Genomic DNA, 14,911 nt, shown 5'->3' with positions numbered 1-14,911 from the left:
AACTATTCTCCTTGCGCACTCTGGCATCAGGTTGCTGTTCCCTCAGAGATGAGAAGAGGCCCTTTACGGATGGAGCTGTGCAGCCCCCCAGCATGGCAAAGACACTGCGTATTATTTTCAGCAGAACTTATTTCAAGTAAAGAGGAAAGTTTCTTCTTCAAGTTTGTTAGAAATATTGCCAGTGAAAGGGGCGAAGCATCAGCTAGAAATACGTAGACCTCAGTTCTCTGCATGCCTCGCTCACAGATATTCTTCATGACTTTACCCTTTCCTTTCTTTCTCTCTTGATGCGCCTGTCCCTTTTGGTAATTGGAGTTTGGCATAAGTGGCAGCCAGACTCTACCAGCTGAGCTTGGGAAGTGCAAGTCTACAGTACTTTTCCTGGTGAGTAGGTGACACCCCTTTTCCTCTCTGCACCATCAGAACTCCACAGAGAATGCTTGCCTTCCCCAGAAGGAGGTTGCTGGCTTTCCCCATGCTACATGCCACTCATGCACAAGTAAGTGCAAAGGAAAGTTGGTATTTGTGGGTTATCTTCTGTCACACAAGGATAAATTAACTTTCTTGTTCAGGATTAGGGAGGGACCATTGCAGAGCCTTCGTAAGGAGTTTTGTAGTGATGCAAAAAGTTGTGGTATTTTATTACCAATTCTGTTTGTCTTTGAGAATGGAGGACCGAAGTAGATTTTTCTCTATAGACTAATCAAGAGAATGGTAGACATTTTAAATCAGTGGCTGTACTTACTAAAATCTCGATTTTAAAGCTATAGTGTGCATCATTGTCACTGAATTTCCCCAACACGCACACACAAAAAAAACAAGCATGAGGTGGTGTTCTCTTGAATCTCAGAGAGCCTGAAACAATGTCTCTGGAGAGCTGTGAGCAGCTGAATTGATGGGCATATCAACCCATGAATCAGAGTGAGTGAAACACAGGTATTTCCAGTGTGATCTTTCTAGCAAAAATATTCAGCTTTCCCGAATAGAATCCTTGAATGTTAGAAATTTCAGTTGTTCCCCACACAGCCTCTTGCCTGGCTCAGCTTGTTCTTACAGACTGGGGTAAATAAACTTAGTGCAAACTAAGAGCATTAGAAGTTGTAAGCTGAAATTCATCTCAGATTAAGTAACATAGGAGACTGACACCCGCGTTGCTGGTGTGTAGGCCAAGTCTTGGTGAAGAATCTTCCATTCCTCCCTAATGTGTCAGAGAGGGTAGTTCCAGTTTCTTGGACCTCTTACTTAGATTGGTGGTATGTCAGGCTTATTTCTTTAAATTCTGTTACAGAGAGGAGTCTGATGTCTACAGTTGCAGTCTGCAGTCCTACTGAGGACCACAGGATGGATCTAACTGGCTTCCAGTTAGATACCAAAGTGATTTTAGGGTTGCTTTGGTGCCTTGCAGTGTTTAGTGGTAAATGTAGTGGGACCCATGAATCTGCCTGGCTTGTTGCTAGTGTTTGAATTAAGCTGTCTGATACTTTCTGAAGTAGCTCTCGATGTGGTTTTGCATTACAAATGTAAGATCTACCAACCACAAGCTCTTGGCACCTAGAACTTGGACTTTATCCAGAGTGGAATTGAAAGTACTGAGGCAATTACATAGTTGTAAATCCCCTCCATCTCCAGTCAGTCAGTAGTAGGTAGTTCTGGGGTGCATCTGGGGATGTTTTAATTTGCAACTTTTAATCTGGATACTTTTGAGGCCTAGATGCTCTCCTCCTGAGCAGCGTTTTACTCAGCCATTTGGAAAACATGAATTCATTGAATTCTTGTAAACCGAGCGGGTCAGGGATCAAGCAAAGTAGCAGTTGTCATGATCAGAAAGGTCAAAAAAATTAATAATGGAGGAGCTAGAGAGAGAGAGAGATGCATTCTTAGGGTAACAGCAAATAGCTTCCCCAGTTTTCAACACAGATCATTATATCTTTAGTGTAAATTTTCAACATAACTTATCAGATGAGTCAGGAGTGCAGACAAAATCAAGAAGAAACAGACTTTCCTTGGTGGTGAATTTTATCTGTCTGTAAACAGTAATGATGCAGCTCCTGTCATGTTTAGTACTTAATAAATTAGGTTGCTGTTCATGAAGAAGTTTGGTAGAAGTTTCAGAGTCTGCAGAGTGAAGAACCTAAGTACACAAGTTATGCTTGTCATGCAAGTATGAGAGGTCCCCTTCCTCTTACCCCCTTCTTTCCATACCACTGCAGGGCAAAAGAAAGCTAAATATTCAGTTTCCATCCTTGTCATGCTGCAGTGGCAACCAAAAAAGAGAATGTTTTCTTAGCCAATACCTTTCTCCTAAAGCCCCATTCTTTGGATAGACAGGCTTTTTACCCTCTAGCACAAGCTGCCTCTTGTTCATGTGCACTCTGAGGCAGCTCATTCAGCTTTGATGTGTCTTTCCAACACCTGGACTTGCCTGCGATCAGGATGTCTTATGATGTGTGTATTTAACAAGGTCTTGACCAGATCTGTGAACTACGTTGCCAAGGGCTGTGTCCTGCATGTACAGTTGAGGTGCACGTCAAAAGAAGCAGTGTACTTGAGACCTATCACAGTAGTGTGCTTTCATCTACTGCTCTTTCATCAGTAGCAGTTCTCCCTAGCAGTTAGATGGAAATTAGAGGCTGAGATTTCAGTAGGCAGTTGCATTTGGACATCTGAAGATGCAGAAGCCATAAATGGACTTAAGACTCTGGTCTGAAATGCTGATAATCTTGATGGATGTGAGGTATTGCTGGCACGTTCATACTTTGTGATGCTTCCACACTGTGGTCCATTCCTATAAATTCTCACCACATACGACCATCATGAAGATGTGGACAGGTTCAGAGGGCAATGTACCTCAATACACCTAAAACAATTAGGGGCAATGCAGCCGAGCTGCTGTGGTGTGTTGGCTGCTGCAGCTTGAGACTTGGCAGAACAGGTGAGGCCCCTTTTGCTCTCCTGTTTTGTGTGTCTGGAAGGTAGAATCCACCATTAATAAAATCTGTATTTCCCAGTGAAGAGGCAGCACCGTCCAACTCAGAAGCATAATTCCCACAAGGACAGTAAGATGGATGTGCATAAATGTCTAATAACTGTATGAGCACTGTCTTTTCACTGCTGGGGTACATTTTCTTTCTGTTATAAAAACAATTTTGTTGAGGAATAAGTCTTTCTCTCAAAAATACATTGTTAAATTAAGTCTGCCAATGGAGCTGTGCCAATTCCTTGAGCATTAGCACCCATGCACAAGAGAGGACACAAGTTCCTTCTAAAATGTTAACTTCATTAGGAAATATAGCCAGGATGTGAGGTTCTAAGAGGTTGTTTTTTGTTTTTCTCTGAAGGCTTTAAGTATGAATCAGTTGAGTTACAGAGCTGCTAATGCCTCACCCACAGCAGGATTTGATGGGATCGTGGCATGTTTGTTACTGTAAGGCTTTGTTGACTCGCTTATTATTGCTACAGTGCCTTTTAGTGTTTCAGCTAAGACTAGTACTCTAAGCACTTGTTTTTCTGAGAGTTATATAGGTGTTTTTTCTTTCTTGTGCCTGTTATGTACCCGCACATGAAGTCAGAAAAAAAAAGATATGGAGATGCAGGAAATTTAAAATGGGCATTGCCAGTTAAGAAGCCAGCTTTTACCTTCTGAGTGAAGAAAGATGTTTCCCTATATATATTATTCCATAATATAATAATATGCAGTGCTGTGCTGTGTATTTTTGGCAGCTTGTTTTGGTGGCACTGCTTAAGGAAAGAATACAGGATGAATGGATCCCTGGCATGATCCAGAAAGTGCTTCTCCCTGAACAGCAAGGATGAGGTTAACTTTATGGCACTGTTTTGAAATTTCAACTTGCTTTCACAAGCCATATGACTGCTACAGATGTCAGAGACCTTTTAATTCTTCTGCCAAAGGATTTTTTTTCCTAGCAAGTGTAGTCTTGTTCCAAAGCAGAAGTACTCATGGAACTTGAATCCCCATCTCCATGAAGCAGGAAATAAGGAGGCTATCACATGGATGCTACATTTCACTGTCAGTCAAATCACTAGCAGAGGAGAGGCTAAATTCACTCCTGGATGCAGCTCTCTCAGGACCTTCACATTCACCTTGACATGAGAAAGCTTCACTGATGTCTCACTCATTACCTCATCTGCAACTGAAAGAATCCTGGGCCCATTAGGGTAAACAATACAGGAATATGGGATTGCAAGATGATGTGTGAGTGCTAATTGAAGTGTTGTGTAAAGCTGGCATAGTTAAACCAATACAGAAGCCTAGGTGGGCATCATTATGTTTGTTAGAATCTAATCTTTTGGCATCTGTAGGAGAAAAGTTTGAGTGGATTTTGGTTAATACTAGACCTTCTCTTTGTATATCCAAGACATGTATCTGTTCACTTTTATGTATGGATTCAGCCAGTTCCCCATTATTTTAGTTCTTGCACCTTTTGCCTTCTGTTGTGTTAGGGAAAATAACTCTTGATAACAGTGTCAATTCAGCAGAGCTGGGATCCTGGGCTCCTATGTCCACAGACCAGGTCTCTCTCTACCTTATGCAGTGAAAATAATTGAAAGTAGGAGTGGTCTATTGTCCTTCATATAGGGCAGTTGTAAGGAGGAGAATATGACCCCTACAATTGTACGGGTGTTATTAGACAACGCTGGAATTCCAGGAATTGGACTTCTGGGCTGTGGAGAGGCACAGATCCCCATGGTTACAGACACAGGGCAGTGCCCTAACTTTGACATCTTTTTTCCAGAAGATGTAGTTAAGTGGCCTTCGCATCGTTGTATTATAGTCAGGGGTTTGTTTCCAACCAGAAATGACCTTGTAAAATCTCAGGCTGTTACAAGTACAAAACAAAGAAATGCTGTTTACCTGCTACATAAGGCATACATTACCTGGTCAGTTAAAAAAAATCTGAAATATGAAAAATTATGACTTATAAAAACCAGTTGAAAGCTGAGCGTGAAATCTGCATTCCTTGGCTCCTTGCATTTCTTGGTCTGGTTGTCTTCCCAGTGTTGCTTTAGTTTTTCACTGTGTATATTTTATCTTGAGCTTTGGGGAGGAGTATGCAAGACAGGAAATCATCAGAACTTGGAAAAACAGTAAATATGGTCATTAATCATTCTTAGGGACACAGGTACATTATTTAATGCAGATAAAGGAAAAGAAGAACTTAAACTATGTTTAGTGAAAATGGAAGGTTAGAGACTTCAGGAGCAAACAATAATAAACTCTAAGAAAGTAGATATTTTTGAAGCTTTAGATCTCAGCCACAGGTACATGTCTCTCTGCAAGGATGACAAAAATAGTTTCTGACACGAAGATTCTGTCCCTGCTAAATTTCAAATTCCTGTTCCAAAACACAGAACATAAACATCCCACAAAAATAGCAGGAAAAAATTGGCAATCATTAACAAGTGTTTTCCTCTCAATTTTTGTTCAAATCTAGTGAGACATGAAGCAGTTTAAAAGCTTGAAAATTTTCAGCATTAAGGACTGAGAGGTAGACTTCCCATGATCTCTTGAGCTATATTCCAGAAACTTCCTGCTTTTCTTGGAAAAGTGCTGTTTTCAAGTGGTTGTGTTCTAGCATTTAAAAAACAGCATTAAAAGATGAATTCTTACTATGGCCAGACCCTCAGCTGATACACAGATATATTTCATTTGCCTAATTAGAGCTCTGGCTAGTTAATGGGTGCTTATCTGACTTAGAGTTACTATTGTGAGATATGTAGAGAAATGTTTGTTGAGAGGAACGTTTTATAGAAACCTTTCCTCAACAAACCATGGAAGGACCAATGATGTGGCCTTTCCCTGGGACACAAGAGGCTGGTTTAGGCTTAAGGCTACAGTGTTGTACACAGGGCACCCTTGGGGCATTCCTCATGTACAAAGATGTTAAGTCAGTAGTACTTACACCCAGTGAGTCTGATCTTCCACTCCTTTTCTCTTGTAAATGAATTTATATCTACACAGACTCTATTCAAAACACTGTTTCTGAGGGACTAGCCACACCAGTGGTTATTTCCACTGAACAGAACAGCATTGCAACATTATTAAATAGCTCTTGAGGATGAATTCATCCAAGAAGTAGGTTATTGGAATAAAGTCTATTTTATTAGTGCCTTAGGACACTCAGCTAAAACCCAGAGCCCCTGAGCACTATTCAGACACATAACATGAAACAGTCTCTACCTCAGAAATTTATAATCGAACTAGACAAAGCAGACAAATAAAAGAAATAGAAAAATTGAGACGGGAAGGGGCAAAATGGGTTCTTTGCCATCATGTAGCTGGGAAGTGTGTAGCTAGGCAATAGCACAGGTAGCTTCTTTTAAAAAGTAAAAATGAAAAAGTGCAGCAATGTAAATGAGAATTTGTTAACAACAAAGCCCAGAATCGGCACCTCCGGAAAGAAAGGGAAAATAATTTATCCGCCCACACTCACTTTTTTCTGACGAAGGCAGGTGAATAAAGCTGCACTAATAGAGTGTGACGCTCACAATCCTGAGCTGCGCTTGCTGAGGCGGAACTGAGAGGTAACCATCGTCTCCAGGAAAACAATAGCCCTGCGGCCCCCGCGGTGCCTGCGGGGTCACATCCCATTCATCCCCGGCACATGTCGTTTTCACGTGAAGGTTGTTCCCGTCCAGCTGTTATGGAGTCAGTGGATGAAGCTGAAGGACAGCAAGGAGAGCTGAACAGGAAGGAGCAGTCCCTGAAAGCCTCCCAGAAAACGGCAGTGCTCGGTTGGCCTCCCCGGTGGAATGGATTAATACCTGGAGACAGCATGTATCTGTTTGTCCTCTCACAGATACTGGTAAGGCAGCTTGCCATAGCTTTGGGATGCTGGGACCCTTCTTTTAGGCTGCACTGGCTTGGGAGGTTTCCTCCTTATTCACTCTAGATGTAGCAGTGGGCATAGGTGCAGTCCTCATTTCTGCAGCCACCTCTCACGGCTTTGCCTTGAGAGCAGCCCCTGCCTTTTGATGTCCCAGACTCCCATCCCATTTCCTGCCTCTCTGCAAATGCCTCCTTTGCTGAATGACCGATATCCCACCAAATCCATTTTCTGTGGCTGATGTGTATGGGGGTAAAGACCCATGTTGTTAACAAATGGAGCAGGAGGTGTATCCTTTAAAGCTGTGGTGCGCCCTTCACAGTTGGGGATGAGGTTATACCTCTCTGTGAGCGTGTTAAATATAAAATCATTGCTCTTGTGGTTTATGCTAACTGTGGCGTGTGCAGCACCCTTAAGTGGTTCAAATGAAAAGTTTCCATGTGTGTACGTTGTGTGTGTATTTATAGTGATGCCTATGTGAAACATGGCTATTTGTGAGAGCTTTGAGAGAGGCCTTAAGAGTTTTTAATAACATCCTAAATCCATGCAATTACTAGTTTGGATCTAAAAGTAATAATCCTGAAAGTTCAGAAGTCAGAGGAACATGTTGCTCTTTCAGTGTTGCTCAACTTGCTGTTTCTGGGCAGCCCTTTTGCTAGTGAGGGTAGGAGGGAGCCTGTGTAACTTGGTGATGCACATCTAGTTAATAGTGGCTGAGCTTGGAGCCTTCAGTCTTTTTATTCCTGTCAAGCTACAGCCTAGAAAATACCTGACTTCTTAAAGCAAAAGCGATAATCAACATGAAATCAGCGCTAACTAAATTAGTTAATTATGCAGTCTTGAAATGAAAATGAATGTGTGTATAATGAGAGATGCTAATTACGTCTTTTCTGATTGATTGCACAGCTTCTCTGCATGATGCTGTGGTACAGCACTTACGGGGCCATCCCAGCAGCTCAGAATGCCTTCGACCTGCTCTCTTACTTGCTTACCCCATTTAAACAGGTTTTTTCAGATCAAGGGGAGGTAAGTCCCTGTGCTGCTCTCTGGTTATATAGCTGATGTCAGTAGCCTTCGGTGGCACTTCTAATGTCTCTTCTGATTAAAAGTATAGTATGCATTTATTTCATGCATTAGAGTGACTTTTGCACTGTGGGTATGTCCTGAAATGGTAGAGGAGTGTTCTGAAAATAGATGAATATTTTATCTTTGAGATATTGGGCTAAATTTTTGGCTATGATGTTAGGTCAGCACAGCAGATTTTTCATTATGTGCAAATTATTGAAAATGAAACAAAGTAATAAGAAGTCGTCTCATTAAGGTTTAGCCCACAGTAAGGGGAGAGCTGGAACTTCATTTCTTATGATGAATAGAAGCTTAAATTCTGGAAGAACAGATCAACCCACATAAAAGGTGCTAATCATACCATAGTCTCAAAAATCTGTTTTTGTTGAGTGTTTAGAACATATCTGTGTGCAGTAAATGTATTTCAAGTGTACTAGGTGCACAGATTCAGTTATATTTACAGAGCTACCCCAGTAAAATTGCTTAGCTTCTCACCATGACATGATGACATGTATACCAGAATGATTCATCTGATAAATTACTGGTAATTATACCCAGTGCAGATTTTTCTAGTGCGGACAGAACCTTAATTAAGTGGTGAACAGCTACTTTCAAAAATCAGATTAAATATATTTGCTATCAGGATGCTTAGATCCATTGTACATAATCCTTGAGGCAGAGGCTTTGCAGTGCTAATAGAAAATCTGTTTCAGTGCCTCTTGTGATTGAAGTAGAGTGGAGACTGTTTTCTCATATCTGTGTTTATGAGCTGCATGTCACCTGCTCTTTTGGGGTTTCTTGAAAGAAGCACTTTTTCTTTGCCCTTTTGCAGTTGGCTTTATTATGCACAGAGCTCTTCAAAGACTATTGCCTGTGTCTTATTTGCAGTGGCTCAATCATTAACAAATTGTTGTTCCTTACAGAAAACCACTGATTTGTATAATTTTGACTTACAATAATTGTCCTTCACAGAGGAAACTGTTTCCTAGAATGCACCACAAGAACACCCCAAGTATGACTCTGTGCAGATGTTCATGCATATGTTTGAGGACTGTTTATTATAGCACTATTTATTGTGCAAATTTACACTTGAAAACAGTATAGGCAAATAAATCTTCTGATGTTAAAATAAGCAAATGGAAGCTCTTAACTCCAAATTTCTCATTAGCTGTACTAGCAGGAGAAAAGCAAAGTAAAATTCCTTGTTCACTGAAGCCCATTAGAATTGAATTTTGTACCTACTACTGAGAACAGGCTGAGCTATAAGACATCAGAATTAATTCCACTGCCAGTGGTGTGAATTAACCTGATGGTGTTTCACTGAATGCATAGAAAACACAGAAAACTCCTCTGTGGCTGGATTCTATTTAAAGATCCCCAAACCCAGGAACAGTACTAAATTTTGTTTAAAGCCCTTTGCCACTGTATAAAATCACGCTGACTGTAGCAATGAAGCATTGATCCGGTCTGCAAAATTGAATTGTGGATTCAGATCTCAGCTTTGGCAAAGCGTGAGGGTAGGAAGCAGAATTCCTGTTTGCCTTAGCAGTGAAATCTGGGATTTGGAGCTTCTGAGATGCTGGGGCTTAGAGGTGGTTTCACTTTCAGTCTTCTCCAAAGCCTGGCTTTCTTTTTTGTGGTGATGGCAGCTTTTCCACAGGTGAGTATGATATCAGTAAATCTTCATGGGACATAATGCACACTTTGCCAAGAACATGCATGCAGACACTGTACTGTGCCCCTAAATGAATCATTGTCCATTCTGCTGTCTCACAGAGCCTGACTACAGTTGGGAGTGTTGTGGTATCATACATCCTGCTGTCTTTGGCTTCTCTAGGACTGCTATTTGTAGGATCTCTGGTAAGTTGTTATACAGCACAAACTATGTTCATGCCCTTTTTCAGTGAGTTTTTAGAAGATGTCTAATTCATCCAAAGTTGTTGGTGTTATGCCTAAGTTGATTGTAAAGCACTGTTTTTGGAGCTGTTTCTATATAATTATCTCCTTGCTTTATGTGGAGGAATCAACCTTACTCAATTTCTTGATGAATTTGGGATTGCACTGATGGTTTTTATTCTTTCCATCCACAGATGGGCAGACTGTTTGCTCTGAAGTAGGAGGGATGTGGTCCATTAACAGGACCATCATCCATTGATGTCAGTGGCAGAAGAAGCTGTTCCAGAGTGCCAGTGTACTTCTGAATGTGAAGTCCTGTTAGATGTAGGCCAAGGCCCCAGCTGCAGAGCAAGCTTAAGTGGCATGACTACAATTAATCTAGTTAGCTGTCAGCTGTTGGGGAGCAGCAGTGTATTGTGTTTCTCCATTGGTTGTGTAACTGGCACAAAGTTGTGTGGTAGATGGGAGAGCTATGGAGAACTCTTTCTTGTCAGGGAGCTCTAATTGGATGTGGCTTTTCAAACCCCTCCATGCTGTTCCCTTAGAGTGGGAATGCAGCTACTGAACATGCAGGCAGAGCATCACCTCCTGTCCTTACAGAGGTGCACCCCAGGTAGCTCAGGAAGTTGGAGTTGTGCTACACACATGCTGTTTGAGTGATGCAAAGTATAATGAAGTACATGCTAGAATCATGGGACAGTAGGTGGGAAGAGATTGCTAATGGAACATCCTGCTTGGAGCAGCAGGGCTGTTGCCAACACTCAGTATGGTCAGCCATGAATTTTTCCATACAGGTTTTTAAAACCTTCAGGAATGGAGATGTATAATCTCTGTGTGTGCCTGTGCCACAGCTGCATGGCACTTTTGGGGAATAGTCTTTTCCAAGTGTCTTCTCCAAATTTCACAAACATAAATGTCCGAGTTGAATTTCTGCAGGCTCTTGTGGCCATTGTCCCTTGTGGTGTCAGCTGCATCCCTGGAGCTGCCCTTGCAGTAGTTGCAGGCCACTGTTAGATCATTCCAGCTTCCTCTTTGACAGGTTGAACAAGCCCAGTTCCCTCTACCTTTTTCCACCCCTGACCTCCTTTGCAACCCTCTACTGGGACCACTTCAGTTTTTCCATATCTGTCCTAAAACTGGAGGAACCAAATTTGTATACAGTATTCAAGGTACAGTTTCATCAGTGCCAAGGAGAGGGGAATACATCCTTTGATTTGCTGGCCACACTCCCTGCTGGGAAGTAATGCCATATTATGTGCCATGGTTAAGTTCGCTCAGAGGCAGCACAGTGGCAAAATCTTCTGTTTAACATGTCAAGAAAAATGTACTTTCTAAAAACCATTCACAAGGCAAAGTAATTATAGTTAATGCCTCCATTATTGTGATCACTGATGTAGCCAAGAAAGTTAGCCAGGTTTATGCAATTTTCTGCTTTTTTGATGCTGCTGTACCTTATCCAGATTAATTTTGTCCTCAAAAATAAACTTCTGGTAATTCTGTAATAGCAAATGCTAAAGAAAAAAAAAAACCATCTAAGAATTTTCCAGGCGATCTTGCTGCAAGACATTCTGGGCTGAAAATCTGAATAGCAGGGGTGTGATTTTTTTTGCATATTCAACTATTTCTCAGTGGATGAAAACATTTATTGCTGACCCATTCGTAGCAGAGAAGGTAAAATTACATGAAAGCTTTCTGTGGCCAAAAATTCTGATCTCTATTTGGACAGCTTTGCATGTGAACTCCTTACAAGTGAACATGAATACCAGTGTAGATTAAGGTAGACTTTGCACATTTTTGTGTTGGTTAAAACTTGTGTATAGAAAAACGTTTTCTAACAGTTTCCATGTAGGCAAGCTTGCACTGGTTTCTATTCCTGTGGTCTGTGCTAAGAGTTTTCTAGCTGCAGTAGAGGCACAAATGTCACTCTGTGTCACCCTGCTCTTTGGATAAGTGGCTGGGCAGCAGAATACAAGAAGTGTCCTGTGAGTTCTGACCAGTCTTGCCCAGTATGTTCTCTTTAACATGGACATTAGGAAGGAGAGACTGTTCAGAGACAGGACATGAGCCTTGTCCCTTCCCGCCTCCTTGCTACCTTACTCTCAGATGCCTGAGGTTGTGCTGCTTTGCACTTTGCTAAAATCTGCTTTTATCAGTATTTGCAGAAGTTGGTATAACATAGTCACTGGCAGAACATTGAAAATGGTGATTGAACCAGGCAGAGTTTCTACAGTCCCAGCCTGGTGGACAACAGATTGTTGCATGAAGACAGTTTTCTTTATCTTCCCCTTTGTCTCAGCTGAGTGATCTATCTCCCCCTCTCCCCTTAAAATGGGTTTTAAGCCATGTGCTACCTAGAAGAGACCTTGAAGGGATCTTTTCCTTTGAGGAGTGCCTTTGTGACCAAACTGTTCTTTCCCAATGTTGAAATTGACACTGTCCTGTGTGACCTCCTAATGTGCTTTAGTAGCCTAGGAAGAGAAATTTGACCTTTTAAAGTGACACTTTTCTAAATTCAACTGGGCATTTTAAAGCTATGTAAGAAGAGGACAGAAGAGGCTTTTACTGTGGAAAATAAGACCTGTTCTTAGTCTCAAAGGGATGCATGACAGTGCAGTATAGTTTGTATGGCATTAGCCTGAGTGATACTGCTCCTAGTTCTATGGTAGATGGATGAAGTTGGCCTAAGGTTCCAGATCCTGGAATTCAGAGATGGAATTTTTAACTGGTTTTAACTGAGGTCTATGTGGAGGATTTGTACTCTACTGATGTGACTTCCAGATCATCTAGTCTACCGCAGCATCTGTGCAAACTGATACAAAAAGAAATTTTTTATATTCCTGCAATTTCAAACCTTTCGTTAATTTGTAATATAAACTTTGATATTGCATTTGTGTCCTATAACTTCCCAGGATTTAAATAATAATGTTATACCATATTTAAATCAGATAATTAGATTATAGCACAGTCTTTCCCCCTGGCCAGGAGCTGATATGGGCATTCTGAGCCTCAGGATCAGGTACATCAAAATTTAGGCCTCTTTAAAAAGTGATGGGTTTATACATAAATTCAGGGTACAGTGCCAGGTTATTAAAGATGTTCAGCTCAATTATATGTACTCAAGACAGCTGTATGTAAATTTCAGATGGAAAGCCATTAAATCAGGAGAGGTATGATTTGTAGAATACAATAGCAGACTTTTATTTTGTAAACAAGCCTGGGAAGGATAAGAAACTGAACAAAAGGACAGTGGTATCACATTGGCTTGCATATGATGGTCACAAGCACATTCCACTTCTGCTGTATCCCTGAGTTAAGCCTGGCCAGCTCTGTGGAAACCTCTGTGGCTGAAAGCAGGTTTGAATGGGTAGATGTGAATCCTTGTAACGTGCACCACAAAGCTGCTCCTGCATGGAACATTCCTATTCTCTTCAGTACTCTCCAATTCTAATGCAGAGGCCTGGGATGCTGTCCTAAAGGCCCATGCCCTAGGCTGTATGGAAGGGCTGGCTACAAGCAGAAACTTTTTTAAATGTTTGTTTCCTCCAGTTTTGGCATCTACTCAGAGCCCAACCAGACCCTCCCTTTCCGCTGCAAGAGGACAGACGCCAATCTGTGAGCCGGCAGCCTTCCTTCACGTACTCAGAGTGGACAGAGGATAAAAATGAGGATGACTTCCTAGATTTGGATCCCGTACCAGAGACTCCAGTCTTTGACTGCGTAATGGACATTAAAGCGGAGACAGACCCAGCTACTCTGACGGTTAAATCCGTGGGCTTGCAAGAAAGGTAGGGTAGATGTGACTAATAGGGAAAAGTCTGCTCCCAGATTTGGTGGGTTTAGGAGTTCTGTGCCTAGTAGGAAGTTTCATTGCCTTTGTGTATGTCACTTTAAAATGTGGATTTAAAGTCAAGCACCTGCTTTATATCCCGTCCTGTTCTCAGTCCAGTCATAAATACAAGTGTGTTAGCTAAACAACACACAGTTCTTAGACAGCTGTCAACAAGTGCTCTTCTAAAGCATCGTTTCTTTACACTGAATACATCTATTTGTGTTGTATCAGTCTCTCACCATTCATCAAGACAGCAACTGCATAGCATGAAATTCCCCTATAGGGCAATGAAAGCTTTTACTTCTGAAAGAGGTGGGTCTTGTTGGTTTGGTTTTTTCCCTGTCACTCATGCTGGAGGAAGCAAACTGTAGAAAAAGTGGTAGTCTTCAGTATTTTATTATATATAAAAGAGTTAATTCAGAAGTAAATGAATTTGATTCAAATGAACCCAGCAATGAAATTTTGGGGTGAGCTGGTGTTCACTGCTTGAACCATAAGGGCAACTTGAAAAGAGGAGTTTCTCAGGCAAGTCAGGAGCATCTCAGAGAGATTCACAGCTGGGAAAGGGCAGTTTCAAGATGAAAAGAAAATCTTTTTCTGTTTTGTGTCCTTTCTTTGTCTTAGTGAAATAGAAAAATGGTCTTGATAGAATTCCTGTGAAGAAACTGTGCAAAAGTGATGATGTTATGAATAAGAATGAAATTACTGAAGGGCCCAGCATAGCAAAGTAGCACCTTTCTTTATTTCTCAGTTTGCAAGCTTAATTGGAGTGCTAACCATAGTTAATTCTCATCTCTAAAGCTTAAAACAAAGGACAGAACTTCTATTTTAAGAATACGATGCTGACTTTCCAAAGCACCTCAGGACACAGTAAAAAGGAGTGTTACAGAAGCGGCTTTCAATTTGCACTCTGTGAGCTTAGAATGTTTTTTCTCACTTAATGGTTTGTTATAACATTTTCCTAAAATCTTACACCTTTTATTGTTTTATTCTACCTTTATATGAGATCACAGTAACCTCTGGGGCTTATCCCTGAAGCTGCTGCTATCAGAGTTCTGTTGGTTTTTCTTTATAGGCAAGACGGGGCTTGAAATACGTGAGTCATTTGTGTTCTTCACTATCCCTGATTTCATTCCATTTCTGTCACTTTGAAGATGTGACATTTCTCCTCAGATGACTGCTAGCCTACACGAAAGATACTCACTGTATCAAGAGAATTGGGGAGTATCACTTGGGGAATAATCAATTGGTTAAAGTAATGAATTACAATGAAAAA

At 41.2% G+C, this 14,911-nt stretch overlaps 1 protein-coding gene across 3 annotated transcripts in view; it reads left to right on the top strand.

Annotated features, from left to right (window-relative positions):
- Window positions 1-14,911, top strand: part of PTPN5 (protein tyrosine phosphatase, non-receptor type 5) — a 54,637-nt gene that overhangs the window by 15,262 nt on the left and 24,464 nt on the right. For 2 of the 3 annotated variants that reach the window (XM_017726608.1, XM_017726605.1), the window contains exons 2-5: window positions 6,643-6,824; window positions 7,752-7,871; window positions 9,687-9,770; window positions 13,353-13,591. In XM_017726608.1, the coding sequence (XP_017582097.1) occupies window positions 6,643-6,824; window positions 7,752-7,871; window positions 9,687-9,770; window positions 13,353-13,591 (625 nt within the window). The remainder of the gene's footprint in view (window positions 1-6,642; window positions 6,825-7,751; window positions 7,872-9,686; window positions 9,771-13,352; window positions 13,592-14,911) is intronic. The other variant, XM_017726607.1, reaches the window with a different exon arrangement.

The sequence above is a fragment of the Corvus brachyrhynchos genome, unplaced genomic scaffold, assembly GCF_000691975.1.
Source record: "Corvus brachyrhynchos isolate BGI_N302 unplaced genomic scaffold, ASM69197v1 scaffold62, whole genome shotgun sequence".
In the NCBI taxonomy this organism is placed as follows: Eukaryota; Metazoa; Chordata; class Aves; order Passeriformes; family Corvidae; genus Corvus; species Corvus brachyrhynchos.
The sequence above is the reverse complement of the archived record's forward strand: the minus strand, read 5'-3'. Positions and strand labels throughout refer to the sequence as shown.